At 47.6% G+C, this 27,823-nt stretch overlaps 1 protein-coding gene across 1 annotated transcript in view; it reads left to right on the plus strand.

The window, feature by feature from the left end:
• The first annotated feature begins 7,185 nt into the window (after window positions 1–7,185).
• Window positions 7,186–27,823, plus strand: part of LOC109866177 (protein enabled homolog) — an 82,947-nt gene continuing 62,309 nt past the window's right edge. Inside the window, 2 exon segments of the mRNA XM_031800464.1 lie at window positions 7,186–7,288; window positions 19,782–19,947. Of these exon segments, the coding sequence (XP_031656324.1) occupies window positions 7,275–7,288; window positions 19,782–19,947 (180 nt within the window). The 5' untranslated portion in view covers window positions 7,186–7,274.

Below are 27,823 nucleotides of genomic sequence, written 5' to 3' on the forward strand. Positions count from 1 at the left end.
AAGGTTCCTCACCACCGTCATCATTCTGACAGTTCCCATACACAGGTAACAGAGCTAGCCCGTTGGCAATAGCGGGTTCTGTTGGGTGACACACCTGTGTACATAGCTGTCGCCTTGCATCAATGTTGGCAAGAGACGAGAGTCGAGACATACCCATTAGGTTCCATCACTCTGGATTGGCTCGGAGATGCTCACACCAAAGTCGCTGCGTTAACAAGCTTTGGCTGAATAACAATAAAGTTGAATGAATAAACAACATTACTATGCAGATCTGTCTCTGTTGGGCGACCTTGTCAGAAATGAGGAAAGTTATTGCTGAAATGAGAGAGACTCTTTATAGCACTCCACGCCCGCTATTCAACAGATTTGTGCAATTTCTTTGTACTTTTTCTGCATTTGTTGTCATTGATCCAGAGAATATTATTTGTCTCAAAGGTCCCTGGGGGAAATGTGTGAAAGGAGAAAGACTGCTTCCTGTTCCTTTAGGTCAAAGGCTGGAACTCAGTCTGCATAATAAACTATATGTGCCCAGGCTATGACAGATGTCTTGTTGTCTGTCTGAATGCTGCCCTCATTGTCTCTTTTTCCAAAGGCCTAATTTTGGCCTTCATTTAAGCAAATTGATGACAGAGTGTAATTGATGTACACCTACAGTACCAGTCAAAAGTTTGGACACACCTAATCATTCCAGAGTTTTTCTAAACTTTTTTTATTTACTTTTTTTTCTATTTCCTAAATAGTGAAGACATCAAAACTATGAAACAACACATATGGGATGATGTAGTAACCAATTTTTTTTTAAACAAATCAAAAATGGATTCTTCAAAGTAGCCACCCTTTGCCTTGATGGCAGCTTTGCACACTCTTGGCTTTCTCTCAACCAGCTTCATGAGGTAGTCACCTGGAATGCATTTTAATTAACAGGTGTGCCTTGTTAAGTTAATTTGTGGAATTTCTTTCCTTCTTAATGCGTTTGAGCCAATCAGTTGTGTTGTGACATGATAGGGGTGGTATACAGAAGATAGCCCTATGTGGTAAAAGACCAAGTTCATATATTGGCAAGAACAACTCAAATAAGCAAAGACAAACGACAGTCCATCATTACTTTAAGACATGAAGGTCAGTCAATCCGGAAAATTTCAAAAACTTTGAAAGTTTCTTCAAGTGCAGTCGCAAAAACCATCAAGCGCTATGATGAAACTGGCTCATAAGGACCGTCACAGGAAAGGAAGACCCAGAGTTACTTCTGCTGCAGAGGATAAGTTCAGTAGTTATTAGCCTCAGAAATTGCAGCCCAAATAAATGCTTCACAGAGTTCAAGTAACAGACACATCTTAACATAAACTGTTCAGAGGAGACTGCGTGAATGAGGTCTTCATGGTTGAATTGCTACAAAGAAACCACTACTAAACGACACCAATAAGAAGAAGACACTTGCTTGAGCCAAGAAACACGAGCAATGGACATTAGATCAGTGGTCCAGATTTTTGGTTCCAACTGCCGTGTCTTTGTGAGACGCAGAGTAGGTGAATGTGTAGTTTCCACCGTGAAGCATGGAGGGGGAGATGTGATGGTGTGGGGGTGCTTTGCCCGTGACACTGTCAGTGATTTATTTAGAATTCAAGGCAAACTTAACCAGCATAGCTACCACAGCATTCTGCAGGGAGTCGCCATCCTATCTGCTTTGCACTTAGTCTCGCTATCATTTGTTTTTCAACAGGACAATGACCCAACACACCTTCAGGCTGTGTAAGGGCTATTTGACCAAGAAGGAGAGTGATGGAGTGCTGCATCAAATGACCTGGTCTCCACAATCACCTGACCTCAACCCAATTGAGATGGTTTGGGATGAGTTGGACCGCAGAGTGATGGAAAAGCAGCCAACATGTGCTCAGCATACAGTGGGGAAAAAAAGTATTTAGTCAGCCATCAATTGTGCAAGTTCTCCCACTTAAAAAGATGAGAGGCCTGTAATTTTCTGGGTGAACTTGCACAATTGGTGTCTGACTAAATACTTTTTTGCCCCACTGTAAATGTAAAAACCGTTGCAGCACAAATGTCTGCAGAGCTGTTAAAGGCATCTGGTGGAGCAGGGAGTCTTTTCCATGTGTTGGTTATCCATTACCTCTGTCTGGGCGTGTGACAGCCCTAATACTTTGAACGGTGTCGCTAAACCAGCTTGGCGAGCTCCTTTTAAAACCCAGCCTTGGCAGAACTTCTACCTCAACTCTCTCTCACTCTCACACTCTATCTCTGTCTTTACCTCTCAAACCCTTCTCTCTTTCACTTTCCCCACCTTGCTCTTTCTGATCATTCTTGATATCATGAATTGTCTCATGCGTTCTGGCCCTTTCTATCCTCCTTCCTAACTTCTCCCCCTTTTTTTGTTGCTCCTGTCTCCACACTCTCTCTTCTTCTCTCCCTCCCTTCCCTTCTCACTCTGGTTATGATGTCCTGTAGTGAGGTGACAGTGTAGGCGTCTCTAGCTTTCGTGGTGATTTGCTCTACTGATTTGATTGATGCTGAAGCTCAATATAGTCTCCTCCATATAGTCTCTTCTGTGTCCGGGAGGCCTAGGCTTCAGGGGAGCTTCAGGGAGGCCTGGGGTCTGATGTTACACTGCAGCAGGGCTACGTTCGCCACCAGCGTGGCCACTGACACAGTAATGTTTAACAGCTGTATGTACTGTAACACAAGACCCCACTTCTCCTCCTTCCCTTGCTCCCTCTTTCCCTCCATCTTTTCCTCATCTACATGTTTCCTCCTCTTGGTTGTGCCTTCCTAAAGTGCAGCAGAGATGTTGATCTGATCTCCTAAGGCCCCTGGACACCTGGCGCATCTCATTTGATATATAATGAATAGTCCCGGTGCTTTGAAGTCAGTGATGCCATGATGCAGTGCATTGCGTTGCCTGGCGAAGTGGCAAAGTTAAAGGCAGACGACTGGAGAATTGCCTAACACTTTCCTGATTCACTCTTTTTATCACCCTTTTCCTCCCCAATCTGTTTTGTTATTCAGGCCGGGGTCCCACAAGGCTCGGTAGCACTGCCACACATTACTGTTTTTGCCAGTGTGATCTGAACAGCGACTGACTTGGCTTGTCTGTACAGAGAAATCACAAGTGAACGAGAAGAGCATTTGGGCAGCTGGGTGTCGTCCTTAGTTTAGCAACAAAAGACACATTTATTCAGCACTCTGTAGTTTCCCTGCCGTTCTCTCTCTGTTATACATTTCCTTGTGAACTGCCTCGGTTGCCTGTCACTGGTCAAACTCAGCCGTGACCCCTTTCCCACCCCGTGGGCAGAAGAATGCTGACTTACTGCTTGATTACTCATTCTACTCTTAGTTTCTCAGCTTTCATCCAGACATGCTCAGATGCTGGACAGATAGCGGGGAAGACAGAGGGGATTCTGGTATATCAGTCCTGATGTATGTCCCTTCAGTGGGCTAGGGTTGAAGGGCTCCTTTAAAGGGGTATTGATTTCCGGGCATTCGGATGTCATGTAGTCATGGAGCGCAGCTGGAAAGGGTGAAGGTGATCTAAGCAAGGTGTCGGTGGTCCTGTACAGTTGAGTGATGAATGGCTCCTCGTCAAGCCTCGCCCACAAAGTGATAACGCTGAAGTAGATCATGTGTTCATCTGCCGCCTGCATGGTATTGGTGCTTCTGGAAATAAGAGCCTCCTCAAAGTCCCTTTGGGATTCTTTACTTAAGATCCAGGAAGATCTATGATGTTGTCATCCTCAGCTGCCTGCGCCATTCATTTGACTGAACAATTGGTTCCTGTCAGTGATGTCATGCTTGTCTGAATGTGTTTAGCTATGCCTTCCCCCTATCTGTGAGGTACTGGAGTCTAAATGGCTGTGATTATTGTGAACATGACCAATGGAAAAACACTCATTTGTTTGTGCTTTTAGTAAGGACCACCATCTTCTTTGTGACTCTTGTATGGTCAAGGAAGGAGGAAAATCTTAATACTCCATCACTGTTTCAGGCCCTGAATCCCAAGGTGAATATAATGTTCAATTTCAGCTTTTCTGACTGGCCACAAAGCTTTTCTGACTGTCTGGCATTGTGGCTGTGTCTTAGCTGCAGGCTGTAGAAGTGAAAAACGGAATCATTCATGCCTCCTTGATAGTGGTCTTATCTCTCTACACTTTGTTTTGCCTCCGTCTTTCTTTCACTCTTTCTCTCTCTTCCTTTCTCTTCCTGTTCTCGTTTGCTTCTCTCTCTCTCTCTCTCTCTCTCTCTCTCTCTCTCTCTCTCTCTCTCTCTCTCTCTCACACACACCTCTCACCTCAGTCTCTCTCTCTCTCTCTCTCTCTCTCTCACACACCTCTCTCACCTCAGTCTCTCTCTCTCTCTCTCTCTCTCTCTCTCTCTCTCTCTCTCTCTCCCTCTCTCTCTCTCTCTCTCACACACACCTCTCTCACCTCAGTCTCTCGCCTCTTTCTCTCCCTCTCTCGCACTCTGTCTCTCGGTCTGGCATATTAGCTGCAGGCTGTAGAAGTGAAGAACTGAATCATTCATGCCTCCTTGAGTGGTCTTATCTTTCTCTACACCTCCCTCCTTTTTCTCCCTTTCTCTTACTATCGCTCTCTATTTCTATTCTTCATCTCCTCTCTCTCTCGCTCTCTCTTTCTTTCAAGGCTGTGGAGAGATAGATGGCTTTGACTGAGTAACCTGCCAAGCATGCCCCAGCCACCTGTTGTGGCACTAAACTCAAAATACCATCACATACCCAGGAGGTTGGCACAGAGGAGTCTCACCCCCCCCCCCCCCCCTCCCTCGCACCATGTGTGCTCCCGAGAGGTGGTGGGGGAGTGAGGGGAGGCAGGGGTGGGAGAAGGCAGAACTCCTTCTCACATATGGTCAGCCTGGCTTGCCTAGCTTTAGGGGCTTGGCATTACACAGGTGAATATCACTGCCTGCTGTCAGTTTATGGCTGTGGTGGTTGGGGTACCAAACATATGTGTGTTGCGTTTCATTTATAGATCATCTGCACACACTTTTTTTGGCATTCTGTGACAGTAAACGTGTCTGTTGTCAGTACATGTTTGGTACTCCTTTGTGAGTGCAGGCCCTAATTGAATCGTACAGCTCTTAATGTGAGACCAGTGTTTTGACAGTTATTGCCTTTGCAGGTTGCTGAACGTGTGAGGAGTAGCTCTCATGTAAGTGCTTGTATTCATCTTTGAAATGAATTCCCAGGGCAGATGTATTTTTTTCTCAACCGGGGTTTTATACTGTCCCCACGAGGAAACAGAAACCGAGGTGGACAATATTGTCACAATTCATTGTCTTTTTTTGTTTAGCATGTAAACACACTCTGTGCTGCTCAGTGATTTAGTAATCTATAGATCACTGGTTCTCAGTCCTAGTCCTGGGGACCCAAAGGGGGGCACATTTGAGTTTTTACCCTACCAAAAGACTTTGATGATTTGAATCAGGTGTGTAGTGGTAGGGTAAAAACTAAAATGTGCCCCCCTTTGGGTCCCCAGGATCAGGACTGAGAACCAGTGATCTATAGTGAGATGAGTCTCATAAACGAGGTATGGAAATGTTTCTGGAAATGGAAATGCCCAATCAACACTCAGATTAACAGCAGTGTTTATGGGTGCAAGGGTGACTGGGGTCCTGATTAACGACTGTGCATCTGCTGGGCCAGCCCTGCTCTGTCCTGTGACCGACTGGGTCCTTATCCTGCAGCTGATTTAACACTCACTCCCGTTCCCATGGCGAACCAACAGCCGCTTCACATGCGGTGAGGTCTGGAATCCCTCCTCTCTCTGCCGCCCACCCTCGCCTCACGCCATGACCAGAATGCATCTGTTCTGTCAGACCTCCTGGGGCCTTATGGACAGGGGAAGTAGAATCTTTGGAGTTGGTAGACGTTGTCTCAGACCACTGATACAGGGCCAGATATTTTTCACCCCTCTAATGCTTAGACTAAGATTAGGATTATGGGTCTGGTAATCTGATCCTAAATCTGTGGTTAAAGACAACTTTGACCTCAAGCTGTTAAAGCGACGGTGAGCAAGTGGTAGGGTTCTATGGTTTAATCAGCCAGGGTTAAAAATATCCCCCCTGTTGTAGGGGCTACGACATGGTTAATCCTGTCCTCTCTCACTGTGCTGACAGACTGTTTATAACAAACATGGAGTAGCCCGTATGTAGCCTTTCTTTAACTAGGCAAGTCAGTTAAGAACAAATTCTTACTTACAATGATGGCCTACAGGAGGAGAAGTGTGTGTGTGTGTGTGTGTGTGTGTGTGTGTGTGTGTGTGTGTGTGTGTGTGTGTGTGTGTGTGTGTGTGTGTGTGTGTGTGTCCAGGTGAATGTTGTTGGCTGAAGGTTGTGTGTGGGAGAATGTTTGCTCAAGGGTGTGTGTTGACGTGCAGAGAAAGGCCAGTTTCCCGACCCCAGGAGCAATGCCTTACCCTTAGTGTTCTTTCTATACTGGAGCCTACATGCAGACATGTTACATAAGCCTATAACACAGATGATTCTGGTCAGGTGCATTCATTTTCAGACAACGGCTCCTCCTTAGCTTTGTAGTTTTATAATCATTATCACCTGCAGGAAGGGAGAATTCCTCCCCGTCAAACGTGTCATGACAACGCTTGGTTCAGGCTCGTTAAGACGCTACGAAAAACAGATAATTCTGCCTGGTTATTATGGTGAGTGTATTCTGGAGGGAGACGCAGATGAGAGAGGAAAGACTGGGTTGGGATAGAGAGAGAGGGGGGGAGGAGAAGAAATCTCTGCTGAACCAGTGTGTGTGTGTGTGTCGTGATTTCATCTTCTCCAAACGTGATCTTCCTTTAACAACTGGCTGCCTGCGAGGGATGGAGAGGAGAGCGCCTGTTGCCAGGTTACCCCTCTACCACTGTGAAAAGCCGGATTCAGCATCAGCAGCCGTTCACATCACAACGCTAGGCTAGCATGGAGGAGCATCACTGACTGGCTGGTTGACTGGCTGACTGGCTGACTGGCTGACTTGCAGCACCCATGCATCGCTTCATCATGACTCACGGATGCCTTTTTAAGAAGTGGGCATCAACATGAATCAGACAGGGTGGTAGAGCGGAAGGTGGAGGGAGGGACGGACTGCATCACAGAGCGTCTGGCAGCAGTAACAACCGTTGGGCACTGAGTCTTGGGGAGCGTGGAGGGGGGGTGGAGGGGGGCCTGGGGGAGAACCATGCAGCTCCACACACTGCAAGGCTTCCAGCTTCATCCTCAATGAAAGAGCATGCGTCTTGTCTTCCAAAATGGACATCTACCGGTAGGTACTGTAGCCTGCCTGCCTGCCTGCCTGCTGTACTGTCTAATATAGTACTAGATGGGTTGTCTCTCAGTACAGAATGTGTCTTGTCTTCCTCATCAAAGCAACTGTTGCATATTCATGCCAAGCAGAGCCTCTTGGCTTTTGTTGTCTTGAACACATCTTCATGGGTTAGACAGGAGTGGCTTCACATGAAGCCTTGATGTATGATAGAGATATAGGCGAAGGAAGAGTTTGGGCCGTTAATGTCTATTGTGAAATGATTCCCCTGGCATGATGTTGGATATCTTTTTTTGACGCGGATGTTGTTACTGTTACAATGAGTGGTTACCAGATGCTGCGGTTTCTCTGTTCATCGTATCATTCTGCTGCATCGCTCCCTAAGGAGCTGCGGACATGTACTCTACTGCATGTGGCCGCCGGAACATTAAGCAATACATCATGGTAAGCAAAGGAGGATCCTCGTCAAATATTTATATCAGTTTATTCACATATCAGCCCAATGTGCGCTGACACAAAGTCCTCGTTTGTAACTAGGCATATACATTTGGGATTGTCACTTCAGGCCTGTTTTCAAGTGACATTTTTCAGGCCTCACCAGTGTTCTCTCCCTTTCATTTGAACGTTCCACTGTGGATTGATGCATTAGGAACGAGTCTAGCTTTCGAAATCCCATGTTCAGTAACAACAACATCAACAAACAACTTGACTCTGAGCCTAATGAAAACCAGTAGTTCCCAGCCAGTTCCCATGCAGCCCAACAGGGCCTGCTCTGTTAGCCCACGGGGTGACGGGAGATTGATTGCTGTCTTCCATGTGAATCCCTCTCTGTGACTGGCTGAATGGCCAGTCTCGTCCAGTGAAAAAACTCCAGAAGAGGAACTGCTCACCTGCTACTTTCTCACCACCCCGCCAGCCACCCTGTAAACACCTGATGAGGTTGGCGGGTTCACAAACACAGTGCTGCTGCTGTCACTCACACACGCTAGCAGTGTGCTCACAAGGTCAAAGCTTCCGGTGGGTTGTGGCAGCATGCAAACTAAGTTTCCCCCTCAAACACCTTCTGTATGACGACATGTTTTTCTTTGGGTTGCAATTGTCTCTGTCATCATTTTGTTGATGTGGAACCTGTTTTGGGTTGTTTTTTTTGCTTTGTGATTTGAGTTATGATTCCGTCACACCTGGTGAACGCAGAGGAGGACAGTTTTGGTATGACAAGAATGGATTATGATGTCTCTCCCACGCCTCACCACTAGTCCCTTTCTGGTATTCAGAACCCAGAACGACACAGTGTTTCCTCCGCCACTCCCCAGGGGGTCTTTCTGGCGCTCGTTGGCATGGTGCTGTCGAAGGTCAGACCAATTACAGCCAATGAGAGCCGTCTGTCTACCTGTTGATCACACCAGGGAAGGACCCCAGTAATCTTGTGCTCCTCTGGGTCCTATGGTGAATGGCTTCATTAGGGTGGAACTGAATCCACAGGAATGTTTTCAGTGTTCTTCACATGATGTTTTTTCCCTGAAAAGGTCCATTTGAATTTGACTAGCTTCCTTGGACCTGACGCAGTTACTTGAATCCAGTGTTACTCTGTGTTGTAAGTGTTGAGGTTCCACTCAACAAGCTTGCTCAGGTGAACAAGAGAAGGTACTGACTCTTGTCATCTGGCCTGAAGATGCACTGAGAATATCACATGTTCAGAACGAAGCTTCACAGAAGCGAATCAAGTTGAGTCCCATTTCCACTAATCTCCTGAAAGCAAGCAAGGGCCTCCTGTTCCAGCTGAGCTACATTTCACATGTTAATTGTGCCCAAGTACTTTGCGCTCGCCTCTACTGCATGAGGCCTAGTGTGAACAGCCCACAAAGTCATCGTTATGAAGGTATTAGCGCTCAGTCAGTCGCCTCCCAACGGTCCCTTTTTTAGAGTGTGTTCCTGTCTGTGTGCCAGTTGACTAAGAGCTGCCTCCCCTGGCTCGTCAACACAGCCCATCTACTGGAGCTGTGGCCCCAGCATGCCAGCTAGAAGAGATCACCTAAGGGGCCCGCCCGCCTGTTTTTACAGTGATCATGCCTCACATTGTCCTGCCTAGTGAGCAGCATGAATGAACACTGGCTCTCGCTATCTCTCCCTTTCCATCTTTGTCTATCTATCCCTCTCTTCCCACCAAATCTGCTGGTGTTATGGATGACTCATGGCAGTGAGTGTTTTTAAGCCGTCAGCTCCCTCTGTGCTGTACTGGGTTGGGTAGGGTTGGTGGTGGGGAGGAGTGGGCTGCCTGTGTATGGCTGTCGTGGAGGATAATCAGACTGCATTGTGTAATGATAGAGTCCAGGCTGTGGCCATAAGTCTTACTCGCTGTGCGTAGTAACAGTTGTTTTACATTCTCTCAATTCTTCACTCTCCCTCCCCACCTGTGGACATAGTGACACACACACACTGTCACACACAAAGGCAATAGGTCAGTCCCTCCTGTCTGATATTCATCAGGTGTGTGTGTGTGTGTGTGTGTGTGTGTGTGTGTGTGTGTGTGTGTGTGTGTGTGTGTGTGTGTGTGTGTGTGTGTGTGTGTGTGTGTGTGTGTGTGTGTGAGTGAGTGAAATAGTGAGAGATTAATGGTTAAGTCTAGGAGTGTCTCACTCTCACAGCTATGTGGAAGCAGCCAGGGATCCACATTAAAAACCCACCCACATACACACAGTGTTGCTAAGGCGATGGCTGTAGTTTCTCTCAGCCTATTAAAAGACTGGAGGAAATGTCAATGAAGGATTGTGACTAGTGTAGCAGGGCTGAGGGGAGGGGACTCACTACATATTTCTACAACATGCAATTAGACGATGAGGAACTGACATTTATCACGCATAGTCTACCCCCCTACCCCAATAGTCTACCCCCCTACCCCAATAGTCTACCCCCCTATCCCCATAGTCTACCCCCCTACCCCAATAGTCTACCCCCATAGTCTACCCCCCTACCCCCATAGTCTACCTCCATAGTCTACCCCCATAGTCTACCCCCATACCCCCATTGTCTACCCCCATAGTCTACCCCCCCTACCCCAATAGTCTACCCCCCTACCCCCATAGTCTACCCCCCTACCCCCATAGTCTACCCCCATACCCCCATTGTCTACCCCCATAGTCTACCCCCCCTACCCCAATAGTCTACCCCCCTACCCACATAGTCTACCCCCCTACCCACATAGTCTACCCCCCTACCCCCATAGTCTACCCCCTACCCCCATTGTCTACCCCCCTACCCCCATAGTCTACCCCCCCCTACCCCCCTACCCCCATTGTCTACCCCCATAGTCTACCCCCCTACCCCCATAGTCTACCCCCCTACCCCCATAGTCTACCCCCCTACCCCCATAGTCTACCTCCCTACCCCAATAGTCTACCCCCATAGTCTACCTCCCTACCCCAATAGTCTACCCCCCTACCCCCATAGTCTACCCCCCTACCCCCATAGTCTACCCCCCTACCCCAATAGTCTACCCCCCTACCCCCATAGTCTACCCCCTAACCCAATAGTCTATCCCCCTACCCCCATAGTCTACCCCCCCATCCTCGTTACTAGTTTCACCTGGTGAGATTGAATGGCGTGCAGTGAAAACTCAGAGGGGGATATTATGGGAATGAAAAGGAATTTATTTTCTGCTCTCTCTTTCCACTGGGAATGTTCCCCCTGCACTCTGACATGCTGTGGAGGGGATGGAGAGCAACACACATGCGTAGGCACACACACACACACACACAACCTTGTCTTTTAGGGACCAGTCAAAGTTGTCAGTATAAATTGTAACCATTTTAAGGCAACAGCTTGGACTCAAACTCCTGAATCTGCTGTTGAGTAATGCTACTCCTGATGACCAAGGCTATTCTTTCTATTTCTGTTACATTATTTAGTCAGTTCCAAAAAATGTAGTGTATTCATGGTATTTCTTTCTTACACTGGGACTGACAGTGCTAACAAGACCACAAAGTGCTCCAATGCTCCTGCTAGAAACGATCCTGGCTACAGATCGCTATGTTGTCTAGCCAACTCTTATAACGATCTGCCACGGACTGTTGTCATGCCAGACATGTTTGCTAGAGCACATACAGATGGGACCAGACTATCGATGAACCGTTTCACGAAGCAAATGAATTCCTTATTGATGACATCGTCACTCGGGTGTCTTAAGTTGTATACACGTCGAAGCGGAGGGAGAGGGCACGATGTTTCCGTGATTAGCCTGCTGGCGTCAGCCTTGATACTTGATCTCCCATATATTTCTCAGCAGAGGCCAGGTGCTGTTGGTCCTACTTCTAGCTGAGGGGAACACCTCCACCTGACTGGGACTCTACTAAGACCTGTGTGTCACCACTGTTTTATGTCAATGTGAACTCTAGTGTTGTTGTGTTTCCATCAGGAGTGGGACTCTAAAGACTTGTGGTGAGCAGAATGAACTACCTCTGCATCAACACTGTTGCTTTGTGAGAAGGTGTTAAAGTTCACAGACATGGTTTGTTATGTAAACGCCACTGAAGAGCACCAGTGGCCCGGCATTGGCCCAAGTCAGAGCAGGTCCACCCGGAGCCATGGTCCAATGAGACAGGCGTGCCGGCCCGCGTAGATGGAAGAATACAAGTCTGAGCCTTTTGGGTTAAACACTAGGGTGATAGAAACCCAACATTATGTTGAGGCTCTGAAACCCAACACCTCCACCTACAATGGGCCTCTATCAGTTTGAGGACCAGCAGGCTTCTGGCACCTCAATCATCACTGAGTTTTCAGCAGTGGCATTTCTCACTTTCTCGCTTCCCTTCTGCTCTTCTACTATATGCTGAGAGGAATGTAGAGTGTTGTCTGCTCCAGGTTTGTAGGTGGTGAACCGGAGGAGTGTATAAACTACCTCTGTGGATGTTTGCTGAGCAAACAATCGTGCCACATTCTGTGATCTGTTGAAGGAAGAGCTCTTGAAATGGAACAGTCCACTATCTGCACACATGATAAGTTGTAAGGCTAAAGTGTTGTCCCATCTCTAGCCAGCAGTACTCTGGTGTCAAGCTAGCCCTGAGCTTCTGCTCCTCCTCACTCCTGTGTGATTGACACTAGCCAGGGGCCAACTGAAAGGGTCTGGTTGTAAGGCAAAGTGGGGACTAGTACTGTACTGGCATTCTCACTCTGCTGCACTGAATGCCCATGTGGGGAGGTGTGCTGTCCTGCTGCACACTACAGTTGCGGTGTGTATGCGTTTGCACTTTCTGGGTTTGGGAAATATCTTGGCAACCAGCCGTTGGTGGATCAAAGCGTTCTAGGCTCGCCCCAGTGGTGTTTGTCTACAATCTACCGTGCATTGGGAAAGTGCTCAGACCTTTTCCACATTTTGTTACATTACATCCTTATTCTAAAATGGATTAACATTTTTTCCCCTCATCAATCTACACACAATACCCCATAATGGCAATGGAAAAACAGGTTTAGATTTGTTTGCAAATTTATAAAAATAAAATAAAAATATCACATTTAGATAAGTATTCAGACCCTTTACTTTGTTGAAGCACCTTTGGTAGCGATTACAGCCTTGACTCTTCTTGGGTATGACACTACAAGCTTGGCACATCTGTATTTGGGTTGATTCTACCATTCTTCTCTGCAGATCCTCTCAAGCTCTGTCAGGTTGGATGGGGAGCATTGCTGCACAGCTATTTTCAGGTCTTTCCAGAGATGTTCGATTGGCTTCAAGTCCGGGCTCTGGCTGGGCCACTCAAGGACATTCAGAGACTTGTCCGGAAGCCACTCCTGCGTTGTCTTGGCTGTTTGCTTAGGGTCGTTGTCATCTTTCCCTCGATCCTGACTAGTCTCCCAGTCCCTGCCACTAAAAAACATCCCCACAGAATGATGTTGCCACCACCATGCTTCACCGTAGGGATGGTGCCAGGTTTCCTCAGACCAGATCAGTAAAAGGCTGTCGTGCCTTTTACTGAGGAGTGGCTTCCGTCTGGCCACTCTACCATAAAGGCCGGATTTGGTGGAGTGCTGCAGAGATGGTTGTCCTTCTGGAAGATTCTTCCATCTCAACAGAGGAAATCTGGAGCTCTGTCAGAGTGACCATCGAGTTCTTCCCTGATCAAGACCCTTGTTCCCCCGATTGCCAGACAGCCAGCTCTAGGAAGAGAGTTGGGAGTTCAAAACGTTTTCCATTTAAAATGATGGAGTCCATTGTGTTCTTGGGGACCATCAATGCCGCAGACATTTTTTGGTACTCTTCCCCAGATCTGTGCCTCGACACAGTCCTGTCTTGAAGCTCTGTGGACAATTCCTTCGAACTCATGGCTTGGTTTTTGCTCTGACATGAACTGTCAACTGTGGGATCTTATATAGACAGGTGTGTGCCTTTCCAAATCATGTCCAATCAATTGAATTTACGACAGGTAAAAACATCTCAAGGATGATCAATGGAAACAGGATGCCACTGAGCTCAATTTCGAGTCTGATAGCAAAGGGTCTGAATACTTATGCAAATAAGGTATTTCTGTTTTTATTTGTAATAAATTTGCAAACAATTCTAAAAACCTGTTTTCGCTTTGTCATTACAGGGTATTGTATGTAGACTGATGAGGGAAAAAATATAAATTTTAGAATAAGGCTGTAATGTAGAAAAATGTGGAAAAGGGGAAGGAGTCTGAATACTTTCCGAATGCACTGTATGTGTCAGTGTGTCCCGTAGGAGTCCTCACTCAGACTCTACTGGAATTTCTGCGTCCAGTTGGAGTCTTCAGCCCTAACTTTGAACCAGGCCCTCAATATGTCTACGACTGCCTGTCGGCCTCCCCTACATCCTTTCCCATCCCCTAATGCCTTACAGATGGACTGGCTGGCTGGAAGAAGGCTCTTGTTTCCCCTCACTGACATGTGGTTGACATGTAATCATGTCAGGCAGAATGCTGAACTGACACATCCATATTGTGTTGGTTCACTGTGGAGATGATAAATCCCCCTGGCGTGTTTCATGAGACCCTCTCCAGGTAAATGAGCCCTCATTAGATGACTGAGATACTCTGACTACTTATCTGACTGTTTCTAGGTAGCGTCTAGTAGGGTTGTACAGCCTCCCTGTGTTTATTTCTGGATGCTACTACGCCCTTGCCATCTCTGTCTGCAGTGGGCAGTGAATCTGCCCCAGTGTTGAGTGTTCTGTGGACGGGTTGGAGCCGGATGCGCCTGTCTCTCATCACTGCTCCATGAACAGCCCCCCAGCCCTCAACCCTGGTCCTCTCATCCAGCCACAGGAGCCACATAGATGTGGTCCCCAGCATCCTCTGTGAGTCAGAGCAGACACCATGGAAATTCCATTCTCTTCTGTCTTCGGGCCTCAGAGCTGAGTCAAAGCCCAAAACAACCATGTTCTATCGAAATCTACTCAGAGCCTCAACATTAGTTGTGGGGGAAAAACACTGTCCTTCGTGTTTCTTTGTCTTACTTTGTTTTGTTTATATTTTTAGGGTTTGTCCTCTTTTTTTCAGCTTGGAAACGGGCCTCTGCCCAGACTATGAGTGTAGAGCCTAGTTCAGCCTCTTATTAAAGCCAACAATAGCCATGGCATTAAAACTGCGAACAGATACCTATGCCAACATTCCTGTTTGTTAAATCCTAACCACTGCATGCAAGTACACAATTTAGAGATCAGGATTTCCTCTGCTCTCTCTGTGGCCATGTGGAAAATACACAGCCGTCGACCAAGGCCTCTCTTTGGTGTTGCGCCTACAGGGGACAGAGGAAGCGGTGTAGGGAGTGATGTCTGTCTGCTGATGAACTTCCATGGGGTCTGTTCATTCGACTGTGTTGAAGAAAATAATGATTTGGAGCCTTTTACAAACCTAAATATTGGAGTGTTACTTCAAAAAGTATTTGCCTTCCTGTTCTTAGCAATAACAATCAGAGCGGTGATCCATTTGCCATCTATTCTTTGGTAGGGATATAGAAGGCAGGCGCTGTATTGCATAAGCAGGCCTAGCTAGTCCCTGGAGCGCCTCTCACAGCTCTGCTGGCTCTGACGTCAAGAGGCGCTAACTGCCTGCTCTCTCACAGCTCTGCTGGAGGCGCTAGCTGGCTGCTCTCTCACAGCTCTGCTGGAGGCGCTAGCTGGCTGCTCTCTCACAGCTCTGCTGGAGGCGCTAGCTGGCTGCTCTCTCACAGCTCTGCTGGAGGCGCTAGCTGGCTGCTCTCTCACAGCTCTGCTGGAGGCGCTAGCTGCCTGCTCTCTCACAGCTCTGCTGGAGGCGCTAGCTGCCTGCTCTCTCACAGCTCTGCTGGAGGCGCTAGCTGCCTGCTCTCTCACAGCTCTCCTGGGGCGCTAGCTGGCTGCTCTCTCACAGCTCTGCTGGAGGCGCTAGCTGCCTGCTCTCTCACAGCCAAACCCTTTGTTATATTTTGATAGAGAGACATTAGCATTAATGAAGGAAGAGAAACCCTCTGCTATACCTGTTCCAATTCCACCGCCTCAACGTTACAGCTTCATGTGTGTGTTTATACATGTGTGTGTGTCCTGTACTGTACGTGTGTGTGTGTGTGTGTGTGTGTATAAGGGGATGGTGTTAGTGGTACTCAGAGTGGAGTACTCCACTACCTTGTCCTTCAGAGAGCCCAGAGGCAGCTGTATAGGTGTACTGAGAGCAGACTGAGAGGAACTAATGGGGAGAAGAGAGGCTCTGAATGGGATCAGGACTTTAATGAGGGAGTCTGGGTCATTAAGGCAACACGATACGAGAGAGAGAGAGAGAGACAGGCCACTGTCCTTTCGCTTTGTTTTCCTACACAGCTAGCGACACATCTACTAGGTAGGCAGGACTCCACAACAACCTCCATTGAGAAGCTAGCTTCTTTTCTTTACATTTGCTTGGCTTTACAGCCATTCTTCCTATTCCCATTAGCTTCACAGTGATGTGAAGAGCCTTTTGGGGTCTCTCAGTCTCTGTGTTATGACAACAGTAAGCCGTGGTACACTAACACGCATTACTCAACCCATATGTGTTTGGGAGGGTGGTCAGCCAATGGCAGCCATTGCTTAGATGACTGTGCAGATTTTGGGGTGAAAGAAGTGAAAATTAAGGGGTAATGAGCAACCTCTGATCCGACCGCTGATTTTTATGGGGAAGGGCAGTCCACCACCAATGCCATGTTGCTGCCTCAAGCTCACTCACTCGGAGGGCTGAGAATGCACTAGAAGGCATGTTCCCCCTGCCTTGGACACTTGGTTTGGGGTTGGATTCCTCTGGGTTTCAGTTTCCTGTGGTTGGAAAGTGGTGGTGGATCGGAGCCAAAGGCCTTAGTTAGGTTCCAGATTCTCTCTGGTGGTTTAGAAGAGAGCACTATACTTTATTACACGACTCCTACAAGAGTCCCGTGAAACAAGGAAACCGGTGGAAATGTGGAACAAGGGAATCTTGATATAAGAGCTTGGTTATCAAATGTATTTGAGTACTGATTAGAGCAGTAGCCCATGAATAAATAAGTGTTTTATTTCCATTGTTCTTCTCCATTCATTTGCATTGTATATTATGCCCCAGTTCGTGGTCGACGTGAGAGTATAACTGATTTTGACCATGTCCTTTACTATTCCATGTCACCATTATGTGTTATTCACCAGTTCTACTGAAGACTGTAGGGTTTCTATTGTTGTCCATTAGGAGCATATTAAGGTGCGCTGTAGTGTCAGGTGTGTTCACACTGGGAAGGTGACTGTCGTGTGTGTGTGTGTGTGTGTGTGTGTGTGTGTGTGTGTGTGTGTGTGTGTGTGTGTGTGTGTGTGTGTGAGAGACTAGGACGCTGGCTGTGTATTGGGATAAGTGGGTTCATGTCTCTTGGCAGGTTATCAGTACTCTGTCACTACAGACAGACTACAGCAGGCAGGCAGATATAGAACTGCCTGGCGAAAGCAATTCAGGTCTGAAGATAGTCAGGGTAGCTAATGGAAAGCAAAAATGGAATGATGATTTTCTCGGATGAAAGAGCATAGATCACCTAGCGCCGCCACGAATATAATGCGCTTTAGTTACAATACTGTTTTTTTTATAAAAAAAACAACAATCTGTGAGTGTTCTTAAAGAGTAATTGGTGCTGAGATTCAGGTTCCCTGTTGTTGACAAAGCAATTTGCTTGTTGCAATTACCTTTTAATGGACAGCCAGTAACCACAGCTGTTATTATGTCTGTGCCTACCCTGCTTACATGGGTCATCGTGTCGTAGATGGAGTGAATCTTGTCTCAGTGAGCAAGAGGTTGCTTTGTGTTTATAGCTGTTTTCCTTTGAAGAGAGAGGCTGGTGACCTTCATGGCTATGTCTGTTTGGCAGGGCATAGTTCATTTGTTATACTGCTATATGCTGATGGGTGCTGACAGTGAGGCGTGGGTTGGGTTCTCCCTTGCAGAGGGAGTGAGATGACAAAGGTACTGCTGAGTAAGAGACCCTCCCTCTTCCATTCCAAAGCATCCGCTTCCCACATCAAGTCTGGGAGCTCTGCGCCTCCCTCTAGGGCCTGTTCGTGTTTCGCCAGCTTTGCAATTCCTCTTATTCTCTTCTTTTCTACCTTCGAGAGCAATTCCACAAAGTCTCAGGTCTCTCTGCCATCCCCGGTCTGACTAGAGATCAATAATCAGGAAACGACCGCTAGATGAAATTGAGTCTGATGTATCACGCTGCGGAGAGGAGATGCATGTTTCAAGCCTCTTTCAAAGACAAATGTGGAAAACAGGCTTTCCCCTGCATGGTTTAGTGTTGTCGAACAACACTCCCTCCTCCCATGCTGACACTCACCTGAGAGAGGTTATGTGGCGGTTCTCTTCCCCAGGGCCTCTACCCTCTCTCTTTTTCGCTCTCTCTTCGCTCTCTCTCTCCTCTGTCTTTCTTTCTCTTTGCCTCTCTCTCTTCACATTCTGCCCCTCTCTCTCCTGTCTGTCTCCTCCTGTTGGAGTAGTTGCTATGGAGTGGGAGGGAGGGTGAAGGATGTTGGTGAATAATTTACTGCCTGACAGGGCCTTGGCCTAATTGTTTTGTTCTGCTGGTCGGTAACAGAGTTGGCCAAGTCTCAAATGACACCCACTACTGCAGCCTATATAGTGCATTAGTTGTGACCAGAGCCCTTGTGGGGATGCAGGAGTGTGGTGGTGTGTGTAGTTACCAAGACTCTGTTAAATACTAGGCCTAGGCTGAATTTGACAAACATTGGCAGTAGAATGGTCTTAGTGAAGAGCTCAGGGACTTAAAATGTGGCACTGTCATAGGGTGTCACCTTCCCAACAAGTCAGTTTGTCAAATTTCTGCCCTGCTAGAGCTCTCCGGTCAACTGTAAGTGCTGTTGTTATGGTGAAGTGAAAACGCCTAGGAGCAACAGCAGTGGTAGGCCACACAAGCTCACTGCTGAAACGCGTAAAAATGTACTGTCCTCGGTTGCAACACTCACTACCAAACTACCTTTGGAGCAACGTCAACACAAGAACTGTTCGTCAGGAGTTTCATGAAATGGGTTTCCATGGCCGAGCAGCCGCACACAAGCCTAAGATCAACATGCGCAATGCCAAGCATCGGTTGGAGTGGTGTAAAGATCGCCGCCATTGGACTCTGGAGCAGTAGAAACGCAGTAGAAACGCGTTCTCTGGAGTGATGAATCACACTCCGATGGACTAATCTGGGTTTAGTGGGTGCCAGGAGAATGCTACCTGTCCCAATGCATAGTGTCAACTACCAACTATAAAGTTTGGTGGAGGATAAATAATGGTCTGGGGTTTGGGCTAGGCCCCTTAGTTCCAGTGAAGAGACTTCTTAATGCTACAGCATACAATGACATTCTAGACGATTTTGTACCTCCAACTTTGGGGAAACAGTCCATTTCCTCTTTCAGAATGACAATGCCCCCGTTCACAAAGCGAGGTCCATACAGAAATGGTTTGTCGATCGGTGTGGAAGAACTTGACTGGTCTGGAACCTGACCTCAACCCCATGTAACACCTTCGGAATGAATTGTAACGCCGACTGCGAGCCAGGCCCAATCGCCCAATATCAGTGCCCGACCTCACTAATGCTCTTGTGGCTGAATGGAAGCAAGTCCCCGCAGCAATGTTCCAACATCTAGTGGACAGCCTTCCCAGAAGAGCTGTTATAGCAGCAAAGGGGGACCGACTCCATATTAATGCCCATGATTTTGGAATGAGATGTTTGACTAGCAAGTGTCCACATACTTTTGGTCCTTGTAGTGTATCTTAATGGATAGTTGACACCCCCTTAGACCATTCTCCTTTTAATCATTTCAGATCCCATCATGTAAACGACTCCTCCAATACCATTATCCTCTCAGACACCCACTCTTCCAGTTCCTGACTTTCAGGAGACCACAAATGTTGTTGTACTGGACAGGCTTTATTAACTCTGATCAACTGTTTGGGCTAGAAACCAATATCCCCTTGGTGTACTGCTGTTTAACGTGTGCCCCCCTGTTTCTCTCTCCTCTCTGCAGTGAACAGAGTATCTGTCAGGCGCGGGCCGCTGTCATGGTGTATGACGATGCCAATAAGAAATGGGTTCCAGCCGGCGGCTCCACGGGCTTCAGCAGAGTGCACATATACCACCACACGGGCAACAACGCCTTCCGGGTGGTGGGACGCAAAATACAGGACCATCAGGTGAGTCAGTGGGGACAGCACAGGACTGGGTGATTTGAGGAGTATGTAGTGCTTGAGAAGACTTTCTGAATGCAATAGAAATACTGTAGAAGTTGTCGTTTGTTTGAAGTGGGACCAGGATTTCACATGGCTGAACCCTGCGCTGGTTCTTTACGTTATTCCGTCTCTGACGTGTTTCATTTGGGGTAGTAGCCTGGCAGCCATCTTGCTTGTCTCAGTGTCTCTCAGGAATGATCCAGCTCTGTAAACAGATAGGAGAGCTCTGCTGCTCCACTAGTCACCGTCACATCACTGCCGTGACTGGACTGCTAGAGCCAAGCTCTCACAAACATACACCTGTCAGTGTGTTTGTCCCTTGTCCTAGAGTAAAGCCCACGGTCAGCTAAAGCGTCAACAGACAACAACAGCAATATAGATCCATGCCAGAGAGGAAACGTAACAGTCTCCTGTATTCCTCTCCTCTCTCTGACTGGTTTACTGCTTTTACTCTGTACGATATGATCTGGCCAGGCAGCCAGAGATACACATCTGCATTTAATGAAGGGAACATTTATGTGGAAAATGAGTGGATGGCCTGTTTTTTAGGAAAAATAGGATACATATTTGGAGAAACAAGACACTACTAGGTGCTGCTGAATTGTTTCCACGGTACCAGACTACACCTCTCCGATTGGATTAGTGTTGGCGCTGATTGTTGTCTGTTTGGTGTTTGTTTGGTATTTGGTAGCCCTCTGTGTGTGTTGCTAGCTTACACAATGCAGCTGACCCTTGCCCAAACCCATCTCCTGGGTTTTTAACTGATTTCGCCTCTAAATTCAGTTATGTCAGCGGGATCTCTTGTTTTCCCTCTTTGACGCCTGTTATTCTCATTACAAACATATGGGTTTCCCTTAGAGTGGTTTCCCTGAAATAGACTTAAAGGAAGCCATGATGGGCTGTTTTCAGCATTGAGAGTGAATAGGTTTTAGTAGAGGTTTATTATACTGCCTGGGTTGGGACTGAACAGATGGTTAGCTTGGTCTGATGGATCCTGCGTGTGTCCTGTAAGAGTTAACTCTACATGTCTGGGAGTATCTCTCTGTCAGTGCATCAGACTGTTGGGATTTAGTAGATTTCACTGTAACGGTGCTAGCGGATAAACTTGCACAGAGAGCACTTCTGCCAGTCCATTAGTTGGGGGATGATCACTATAGGATCCAGTCTGTTGCATCCCAGAACATCAGTGCTGTTTCCCAGGGCCTCATTGCCATGCAAGAAGAGTGTTTGTGGAGATGGCTGAGTGCAGTACTAGTGTAGTCCACTGAGGCGCTGTCTACATCCAGAGCCACTGCAGGCCAGGGGCCTTTTCTGCAGTAGCAGATCCTGTTAAAAACTCCTGTCTCAGGAGAGGCCAATGGAGAGATGGAGCAGCGTAGGACAGGTCAGACGAGTGGAGAATAGAGGCACTGTTTGTTGGCCGGTTAACTCTAAAAGCATATTTTCTTCTGGGTCTAATATCCTTGTTTATTAGGATTATCTTACTATCCCAGAAGCATTATGAACTGAAATAAATATTTGTATGAACATAACAAGATTCAACAACTGAGATGTAAATAGAACAAGTTTCACAGACATTTGACTAACAGAAATGGAATAATGTGTCCCTAAGCAAAGGGGGGGGGGGGGGGGGGGTCAAAATCAAAAGTAACAGTCATTATCTGGTGTGGCCACCAGCTACATTAAGTACTGCAGTGCATCTCTTCCTCATGGACTGCACCAGATTTGCCAGTTCTCGCTGTGAGATGTTACCCCACTCTTCCACCAAGGTACCTGCAAGTTCCCAGACATTTCTGGGGGGGAATGGCCCTAGCCCGCACCCAGGTCCCAGACGTGCTCAATGTGATTGAGAACCGGACTCATCGCTGGCCATGGCAGAACACTGACATGTCTTGCAGGAAATCACACACAGAACGAGCAGTATGTCTGGTGGCATTGTCATGCTGGAAGGTCATGTCAGGATGAGCCTGCAGGAGGGAGGAGGATGTCTTCCCTGTAACACACAGCGTTGAGATTGCCTGCAAAGACAAGCTCAGTCCGATGATGCTGTTACACACAGCCCCAGACCATGACAGACCCTCTACCTCTAAATGGATCCTACTCCAGAGTACAGGCCTCGGTGTAACACTCATTCCTTCGACGATAAACGCGAATCCGACCATCACCCCTGGAGAGAAAACTGCGACTCGACAGTGAAGAGCACATTTTGCCAGTCCTGTCTGGTCCACGCCCATAGGCGACGTTGTTGCCGGTGATGTCTGGCGAGGACCTGCCTTACAACAGGCCTACAAGTCCTCAGTCCAGCCCCTCTCAGCCTATTGCGGACAGTCTGAGCACTGATGGAGGGGTTGTGCGTTCCTGGTGCAACTCAGGCACTTGTTGTTGCCATCCCATACCTGTCTTGCAGGTGTGATGTGTGAAGTCATTTAGATTTTTTATTAATTATCTTTGAAAGACAGGGTCCTGAAAAAGGGCCGTGTATTTTTTTTGCTGAGTTAGATAGCTACTGGACTCCGTTTAGTCCCTCTGACGTGTTTCTGGTCAGGACCATGCAGTGATCAAGACAGAGCTGTTGGAGCGTAGTGGTCAGAAATGAACATGCAGGTCACAGTGGGCCTCTTGGTGCACAGAACTTCCAACAGAACCTCCATTCTGCGGGACTTGCGGGCCCTGACGGAGATCATTGCAGTGCAGTCTGCATTTTTCATGCTGCGGACGGTCAGACGACTTTGAGATGAAAATAGTTTTTTTGTGTCCCGCAGATTGTTTGGAAACGGTCTTCTTACTGCTTTGCTATTATGTGTTATCCTAGGCTTGCCTATTGTATTAAAACCACCTCTTTGTCATGTTATTCACACACTCAGTAGCCTACCTCCTCTCCTAGTTAGGCGTGATCAACATCAAGTGTGCCTATACAGTATTTGTGGTCTCCTTGAAATGGAGTAGGCTGCCTATGCATGGGCGGAGAGCCAGGTGGCAGTTGTCTTTCCAAGGAAATGAACTTCCTAAATATGATTTAGGCTAAAGTTTACTAAATTGCCTGGAATGAAATATTGTATATTTGTCTTCGTCTGAAAACCGCCCCACTCCTAAAAGGTAGGCTATATTCTAAATTTAGCTTGAGAGAAAGTGCAGAAGTGTCCTCTCTCTCACCCACTCTGCGCTCTACGTCTATCCTATTGGCTGATGTAGCCCAGTAGTACCGATAGCCTAATATAATGGGCCACATGAGAATTGCTGGTAATTGAACAACTCTTGATATTGCCTATAGGGTGCAAAATTCCTGGAAACTGGCTGGCAAGTTAGCTTCGTTACATATGTCTAAGATAACATTGTGGGACTGCGGTTGGGTTCGGGACCAGTTCTTCCGGGAGCGGGTGGGAGTCGGACAGAAAGCCTGAGGGAGCGGGTGGGAGTTGGACAGAAAGCCAGTGGGTGGGAGTCGGACAGAAAGCCAGTGGGTGGGAGTCGGACAGAAAGCCAGTGGGAGCGGGTGGGAGTCGGACAGAAAGCCAGTGGGAGCGGGTGGGAGTCGGACAGAAAGCCAGTGGGAGCGGGTGGGAGTCGGACAGAAAGCCAGTGGGAGCGGGTGGGAGTCGGACAGAAAGCCAGTGGGAGCGGGTGGGAGTCGGACAGAAAGCCGGTGAGAGCGGGTGGGAGTCGGACAGAAAGCCAGCGGGTGGGAGTCGGACAGAAAGCCAGTGGGTGAGAGTTGGACAGAAAGCCAGTGGGAGCGGGTGGGAGTCGGACAGAAAGCCAGTGGGAGCGGGTGGGAGTCGGACAGAAAGCCAGCGGGTGGGAGTCGGACAGAAAGCCAGTGGGTGGGAGTTGGACAGAAAGCCAGTGGGAGCGGGTGGGAGTCGGACAGAAAGCCAGCGGGTGGGAGTCGGACAGAAAGCCAGCGGGTGGGAGTTGGACAGAAAGCCAGCGGGTGGGAGTCGGACAGAAAGCCAGCGGGTGGGAGTCGGACAGAAAGCCAGCGGGTGGGAGTCGGACAGAAAGCCAGCGGGAGCGGGTGGGAGTTGGACAGAAAGCCAGTGGGAGCGGGTGGGAGTCGGACAGAAAGCCAGCGGGTGGGAGTCGGCCAGAAAGCCAGCGGGAGCGGGTGGGAGTTGGACAGAAAGCCAGTGGGAGCGGGTGGGAGTCAGACAGAAAGCCAGTGGGAGCGGGTGGGAGTCGGACAGAAAGCCAGCGGGTGGGAGTCGGACAGAAAGCCAGCGGGTGGGAGTCGGACAGAAAGCCAGCGGGAGCGGGTGGGAGTCAGACAGAAAGCCTGTGGGAGCGGGTGGGAGTCGGACAGAAAGCCAGTGGGAGCGGGCTGGTGCGGTATGAAAAGCTGAGCGTGGGATGAAGAAATCAGTCCCGTGCAGACCACTGAGTGGCGCAACACTCTAAGGCACTGCATCTCAGTGCTAGAGGCGCCACTACAGACCTTGGTTCGATTCCAGGCTGTATCACACGTGATTGGGAGTCCCATTGGGTGGCGCACAATTGGCCCAGCGTCGTTAGGGTTTGACCAGGGGTAGGCCGTCATTGTAAATGAGAATTTGCTCTTAACTGACTTGCCTAGTTAAATCAATCTTTTTTTTTTTAAATAAGTACTTTCTACCATAATGCCAGTAAATCCAGGAGGTTTGGAATCCCAGTGCAGCACCTCGCTCCCCTCAGAACTTACACCACAGAGGCCAGTTAAGGATGACATCAAACCCGGCCCTGATGCAGGGTGTCAAGTAATATTTCACTCTGGGATGGTTTTCTTTCTTTGAAAACTTTATTTTTTTTAAACTCAGTAGTCGCTATTTGTTCCCCCTGAAGCAATAAACCCTGACCACTTTTTAAGAATCTAATTTAGAGTTCCATTAACTTTGAAGGCCTTATTTCTGTAATGCCCGACCCTGTTCCGCCTGTCTATTACTTAATGTAGAGCAGCAATCTGGAGCAGAAGGATTTAACGCAGTGGAAAAACCTCAACGTTATTGATTTAATTTGACCAATCCAATAAAAAGCTATTGCTGGCCCCCTCCTTCTCTTGGTCTCACACTTGTCCTTACAATTGCTGTAGACCTATACTGTGTGTGAAGGACAATTTGATGTAGATATCAAAAACAGACGCCACAGTTTCTAAATACTGATCCAATAGTCTCATTCCTGTGATGAGTGAAGTGTCTATAGTGTTTATAGTGCAGTGTCTTCAGAGTAGGAAGGTCTTGCTGTTGTCTCTACAGCCGCTAAGCGTCGCAGAATCCATACCCTCAAGGCCCTGCAATGTCTTGTGATGGATGAGTAAGGTGACCAAGGTGCAGCATGGTGAGCATACATTTCTGTTTATTTAGGTAAATGTCGCCAACAAAACAAAGACACGACCGTGAAGCTTAACATAGGCTATGTTGCCTCTAACAAAGTCAACTACCCACACTGAAGGAGGGGAAAAAGGGCTACCTAAGTATGATTCCCAATCAGAGACAACTATAGACAGCTGTCCCTGATTGAGAACCATACCCAGCCAAAACATAGAAATAAAGAAAAATAGAAAACAAAACATAGAATGCCCACCCCACATCACACCCTGACCTAACCAAATAGAGAAATAAAATGGCTTTCTAAGGTCAGGGCGTGACACCAGGAGTGTGTGTGTGTGTGTGTGTGTGTGTGTGTGTGTGTGTGTGTGTGTGTGTGTGTGTGTGTGTGTGTGTGTGTGTGTGTGTGTGTGTGTGCGCGCACAGACATGGAAGGCTGTTTGTCCGCTGACACTGTATGACGGCGAGGCGGGACTGAGAATCCATCTAACACACAGCATTCCTCCTGTAGGAGAGGGCGAGGGAGGGCGAGGGAGTGCTCGCCGGTCGGCATGTGCTTCATCAGCAATCCCAGAAAAATAGAATAGAGAAATAAAACGGCTTTCTAAGGTCAGGGCGTGACACCAGGAGTGTGTGTGTGTGCGCACACAGTCACGGAAGGCTGTTTGTCCGCTGACACTGTATGACGGCGAGGCGGGACTGAGAATCCATCTAACACACAGCATTCCTCCTGTAGGGGAGGGCGAGGGAGTGCTCGCCGGTCGGCATGTGCTTCATCAGCAATCCCAGAACCCTTCTCCCTGACGTCTCCCATCCCGTGGGAAGAGAGGAGGATAGGTCATTACGAGGCCCCGCTCTCCTGCTGTTGTTGTTTGTTTCAACACAATGGGAAAGGTCCTTCACGCCACCCCTATAGACACTCACAGTGACATTTGTGTCCTCAACATGTAGGAGCGACTTGACTGCTCTTAGAACTGGGTACAGATGATCCTTGGACTCCATTGAAAGGTCATGTTGACACCCTGTTATGGGTTCAAGGCAGCAAACTGGTTAGTAGCCCAAGGACCACTAAAGGCTTAACGAACACGGACCTGATGTAGGATTTCTGTTGTCACAGATGTAATGTCGTCACTCTCTACTTAGTAAGTCAATAAGCTGATCATGAATGGAGATGTTTTTTATATTTCTTCATAACTCTTTTATAAGACTTTAATCCGACAGCAATCCAGATGCATGTTAATTAGGCCCAAGGATTAGGATTTCTGGTTTCTAATTATTATGAGCAGAGATTTGCAACACTACACACACTGCACTGTGTGATTAATATTGATTCATATCAATAACATGTGATTATTGACTTATCTGAAATGAGACGGTATGGAGGCAAGACGTGTGAAGACTTGATGCTGCTTATTATTATTCGACTGATACAGCCACCTGTCTGCGTCTGTCTAGTGCAGAGAATCGATCACAGGAAGATGGACTGTCTATCTGGAGTGTGGCTTTGGCTTGTCGAGGTCATTTCAAGCAATCTATATGAAACACACTTATGACGGCTGAAGTTGAAACTAGTTGGTTTAAAATCATTTTAGAAAATCAAAAGATGATGAATAGGTACTTTGCACATTTCAGATTATTCTTCAATTGATGCGTCTTTATTAGACTGTAAGGTAGCAATATACTGTGGCATACTTTCCCCTTTGCACTGACTCTTTCAACTGGTGACTGCAGCAGTGAGATCTGTAACCTCGGCCTTGAATACCACTCAGACCCTGACTAGGCTGAAGAACTAACAGAGTTCCTGAGTGTTTCTTGGCCGGGGTACAGTACTGCTGGTTTCTGATAGGGGCTCGATGAACTATATTTGTTATGCACCGTTCCTCTACTGTTCCTCTGTCTCTAACTGGAGTTGAACCAACAGCCTGTTTTCTCTGCTCCGTTGTGTGCCTCAGTGTGCTCATCAACAAGAAATGAGAGAACAGATTATGTAAATCTCTGGCCTGGCAGCCCAGAGGGGGAAAAAAAAGCTAGTAACCAACACATCTTCACTTTCAAGAGGCAAAGGATAATTCAATTCTAGATATTTAAAATAAACGTGGTGGGGATATTATAGGTATTTTTTCCACAGCTTTCGCCAACCCTAACATTCTAGAACTGAAGAACTATCTTGATCCTCACGCTTTGAATGATTGCTTGGGAGCTAAACGCAGCTCATTTGATTCCCTCCATTTATTTATGAAAGGTGTGCTCATGTTTCTCTGACCTGAAGACTGACACAGCGTTTCTTCTTGGTCATGTGCCAAAGTGATTAAATAACCACACATATAACATTTCAAGGTGGCTCGTACTTTACTGTAGTGAGTTTGGCAGCTCTTAGGTGCTTTTAGACTGACTGAGGTGTATTGGCTGTAATGTGTGACTCACTTTATAGAGTAGACCTATTATGTGCTCTAGAAAGCTGCATTTCCTGTTATCATGATAAACGCATTCTGAGCAACACAGTTCTTTCTGTGCTTCAGAAAAGCTGTCTCAAAACCATCTCA

This window comes from Oncorhynchus kisutch, linkage group LG21 (assembly GCF_002021735.2).
Source record: "Oncorhynchus kisutch isolate 150728-3 linkage group LG21, Okis_V2, whole genome shotgun sequence".
Classification (NCBI taxonomy): Eukaryota; Metazoa; Chordata; class Actinopteri; order Salmoniformes; family Salmonidae; genus Oncorhynchus; species Oncorhynchus kisutch.